At 40.7% G+C, this 3,898-nt stretch overlaps 3 protein-coding genes and 1 non-coding gene across 4 annotated transcripts in view; 1 reads left to right on the forward strand and 3 right to left on the reverse strand.

The window, feature by feature from the left end:
* The window catches only part of CBG08605, a gene marked incomplete at both ends in the record, with an annotated part of 1,751 nt that extends 810 nt beyond the window's left edge, over window positions 1-941 (forward strand). The window contains 3 exons of the mRNA XM_045237339.1: window positions 466-580; window positions 630-751; window positions 797-941. Of these exons, the coding sequence (XP_045093809.1) occupies window positions 466-580; window positions 630-751; window positions 797-941 (382 nt within the window). The remainder of the gene's footprint in view (window positions 1-465; window positions 581-629; window positions 752-796) is intronic.
* On the reverse strand, window positions 354-425 carry CBG28266. The gene has a single exon. It is a non-coding gene (tRNA).
* A 152-nt stretch (window positions 942-1,093) lies between the features above and the next one.
* On the reverse strand, window positions 1,094-2,165 carry CBG08604 (the record flags this gene model as incomplete). Its single annotated transcript, XM_002636265.1, has 4 exons — window positions 1,094-1,510; window positions 1,561-1,915; window positions 1,960-2,064; window positions 2,110-2,165. 4 exons carry the CDS (start codon window positions 2,163-2,165, stop codon window positions 1,094-1,096), a joined length of 933 nt encoding a protein of 310 aa, XP_002636311.1.
* A 233-nt stretch (window positions 2,166-2,398) lies between these two features.
* CBG08603 overlaps window positions 2,399-3,898 on the reverse strand; it is a gene marked incomplete at both ends in the record, with an annotated part of 7,981 nt that continues 6,481 nt past the window's right edge. Inside the window, 2 exons of the mRNA XM_002636263.2 lie at window positions 2,399-2,671; window positions 3,150-3,218. Coding sequence (XP_002636309.2) covers window positions 2,399-2,671; window positions 3,150-3,218 — 342 coding nt within the window. The remainder of the gene's footprint in view (window positions 2,672-3,149; window positions 3,219-3,898) is intronic.

Here is a 3,898-nt window from a genome sequence, read left to right on the forward strand (position 1 = left end):
CGGGCCGGGCCCTGAAAATTTTCTCTCGGCCCGGCCCGGCCGAAATTTCACAAGTATGACCGAAAGGAAAAATTCAGGCTACCTGATAATCTCTCTTTCGAAGATGGAGCTCTGCTAGAACCACTCTCGGTTGCTATTCATTCCTGTCGTCGTGGAAATGTTCAAATGGGTCATAGAGTTTTAGTCCTCGGAGCTGGTCCGATCGGTGTTCTAAATCTGCTAACTGCCAAATCAGTGGGAGCTGGAAAAGTTGTTATCACCGACCTAGACGACGGTCGTCTTTCCCTCGCCAAGAAGCTGGGAGCAGATGCTACGATTAATGTAAAGTAAGCATTTTGCCCAAAAAGTTTCGGTGCCTCATGCTGGAATCGAACCAGCGACCTTCTGTTTACTAGACAGACGCTCTGCCACTGAGCCAATGAGGCTGCGGAAGAGCGTTGTAAAAATAACCTTGATATTTTGCAGAGGCAAGTCGTTGGAGGCCGTAAGAGCGGAGATCATCAGCGCGTTGGGTGGACAGCAGCCACATGTCTGTGTCGAGTGTACCGGTGCGCAGCCGAGTATTGAGACGGCGATAACTGTAAGTAGAACGGAAAAAAAGAGGGAAGGTACATTCTCACTTTTTTCAGACTACCAAATCAGGTGGAGTCATAGTTCTTGTTGGTCTGGGAGCCGATAGAGTTGAAATTCCAATTATCGAATCGGCCACAAGAGAGGTTGATATACGAGGAATCTTCAGATATGTTAATTGGTAGGTTGATCACTTTCTTTATTTAATATTTTCTGAAAATTCCAGTTACCCAACTGCCATTGAACTTCTTAGCTCTGGAAAACTGGATCTCTCGGGACTGAGTCGTGCCCATTACAAACTTGAAGAGACCTTGGAAGCCTTTAAGAGAACTCAAAAAGCTGATGTTATCAAAGTCTTTATTCAATGTTAAGCATGCAGAAATTTACACGGAAACCTTAATTGGCCTACTAATTGAATAACTGGTTCAGTATTTAAATGAAGTTTTGATAAGATATACAAAGTTGGGACGGATTCAATACTTGTAGACTTATTAGAAAGTAGCATCGGTTTCACGCGTAGGACTTAAAGTTTTAAATCCGGAAATTCGAAACCAGCTGCTTCATCTTCTGTAAGTGGGGGTCCCGGTGGGCTTGCCATCAATGTCCAGTTATGTTCTTCTTCGAAATGGAAATTTGGTTGGACCAAGAGATTGATGCCATTCAGATTGCTGGGTGGTGGATAATAAGGAACGGGTTGCCAATGCATGAATCGATTTGGCGAGACTGTGCCGAACTGCGGATGGAACATATTACCCATATTCCTGCTTGGTTGGGGCATCAAAGCTGCCAATTCAGCGTTGACACGATCGTATTCCAATTTTTGATGAAAAGAAATATTTCCGAAAACGTCTCTTTGCTCTGGATAGACGGCGTCAAACATCAGTGTGGGGTTAGGAGGAGGGTGTAGCATGGAATTGAAAAAGTGAAGAACTCCTGGGTTCTGTAAATTCATTTAATGTCCTTTAACGTTTTGGATGATATGAAACTTACGTAGTGGAAGGGGAAATGATACACTTGTTGAACTGGCGGTGGAGCAACTTGCATTAGTGGGTTTATGTGGTCTACGTTAGGTTCTTCTGGATTCAACTCGGTCTTGATCATTGGATTGACTTTTTGCAGTGATATGTTATCGCCCGAATCTGGTTCTTCTTTCACTTCCACTTTTACTCTATAATTTTTGACTCCTCCATTTTTGGCTTCAAATAGTTGTGCATTCTTCGACGGATCACACGGAGCCCAGATTGATTTTCTGACACCATCAAATTCTACCGTTCTACGGAACAAGCATCCATTCTCTTTGCCGATTTTTTCGGGAAATTTCTTCTCTAATATCTCTCGGATCGCTCTGGAAAAATAAATGCCTAATTGGTTTGTACAAGCTATAATTACCTCAAAACGATTCTAGTATCTTGGTTGATCATGTCGGGAGGAAGAAGAAGTTCCGCCATCTGTTGAATATACGATTTTTTCTCATGATGCAAAAATGTTTGATATCTGAAAAAAGACAATTTAGGAGGGACCACATTTTTGAAAACTCACTTGCGACGTTCCAAACGTTTCTCATCGACCCCATCAGAGGCATGAGCTCTCGGCATTCTTCCGAAAGTATAGGCTAACGAATGACGGCTCGCTCGAGACCAGCGCCCACAGATGTTTCCTACACAAGCCCCGCCCACTTTCTCCAACCACGTGGAAGGTGTACCAGATTGTGTTCTTATGGTACCTCTTGCAAAATAGAAATGGAATTCGAATAAGAAATCGTTTATTCAAAGAAGAAAAAAATGAACGAGTTGGTGAGAAAACATGGATGAAAAAAAGATATCCAAAATTATGAAGGACGAATAGTACGGTATGCATCCAAGACAGGAATACTCAAATGAGGAGCCAATTTCAGAATAGTTAGTGGGACGAGTTGTGTTTCGGTGACTGGATACAATGGAGATCCAGGTGATGGCTGAGCGAGTAGATCCATAATTATGGCATCGGTTAGATATGGCAAATTGAAGATTGGTTCAGGTATTCTGGTTGGTGGGGTTGGCGCCTTCTGAATCTTCTTCTTCTTCTTCTTTTCCGAGATTGCAAAGTTCTTCAGAATGAGTGCCTGCAATTTCCGAGCGATTTCAAAACACAATTAGCTTGATTTCTATATTTTTCCAGAGTCTGGCACTTTCATAAATGACAATCAAGCCAATTTTCCACCCTCATGCAACCAAAATATGCTCACCTCATTTTTCTTTTTCAATTTTCGAGCTTCTTCTTTTTTCTTATCCTTTTCAATTTTCTTCTCTTGTGCAGAAAAATGCTTTTGAAGATGGGAGGATGAGTAGAAAAAGACGATAACACCATTAAAACACCACCGTTTCTCCTGGCAACGGGAGAGCACAATATCTCGGTCTTTTTTTTGTTTTCAGCCTTTGTGGAGAACCTCACACGTCATAAGATACTATACAGGACGTCACGTTCACGAAGACACCAAAAAGTGCCACAGTTTGACCTAGTTTCAAATATAGTGCGATTTGTGAAACCCATCTCTCCCACGGCTTCCAGACGATTGAAAACCCAAAAGATCAAACTCTCACGCCTTCCAAATTGCTCATGTCCGATTCCACTTCCATATTCTCTTCTGCTTCTTTTTCTATCAACAGAAACTTAAGAATTTGTTTTTATTTCATATTATGTTCCCTGATCTTTGAGTTCCTCTATTTTTCGTTCAGATTTCAACAACTGCAAAAATAATGCTTCTAAAAGGAAACTGAAGACGTTTCATCTTTTTCCATTATGCTCTAGCGCTCTCAGTGACTGATTATTAAAAGAAGAGTATTCTGATTAGTGTACATCTGACATCATTGTGTTAGATTTTTGTGACTTTCGTTCAATGCCTTGATTGGTGAGAAGTTTCTAGAACTTCATATACCGTAAATACTCTAATAAAACGACACCCCTAGCTTTTAACTTTGAGCCAATTTATCTCGATTCGTGTACAAGATATCAAAAAGTGGTCAACTGACAAAAAATTTTTAATATCATAATTAACCTTTTGCCAGTTGATAACTGTTTAATAACTCATACACAAAATGAGATATATCAGTCCAAAGTGGACGGTTTGGAGAGGGCGTCATATTTTAGTGTATGCGGTATTTCGAAATTTCGATTTTCTTCTGACCATGACAAACTAGGACGCCTGTTAACCTATATCTTTCTCCTGGAACAGTAAGCTAAAATTCCTTGAACAGTGAGCCAAACAGTACGACTAATAATTCCCAAGGCTAGTCAAACAGGAAACCAAAATTACCCTTCAACAAAAGTTTAAAATATTTTTTGTTTTATT

The sequence above is a fragment of the Caenorhabditis briggsae genome (assembly GCF_000004555.2).
Source record: "Caenorhabditis briggsae complete genome, chrV, whole genome shotgun sequence".
Lineage (NCBI taxonomy): Eukaryota > Metazoa > Nematoda > Chromadorea > Rhabditida > Rhabditidae > Caenorhabditis > Caenorhabditis briggsae.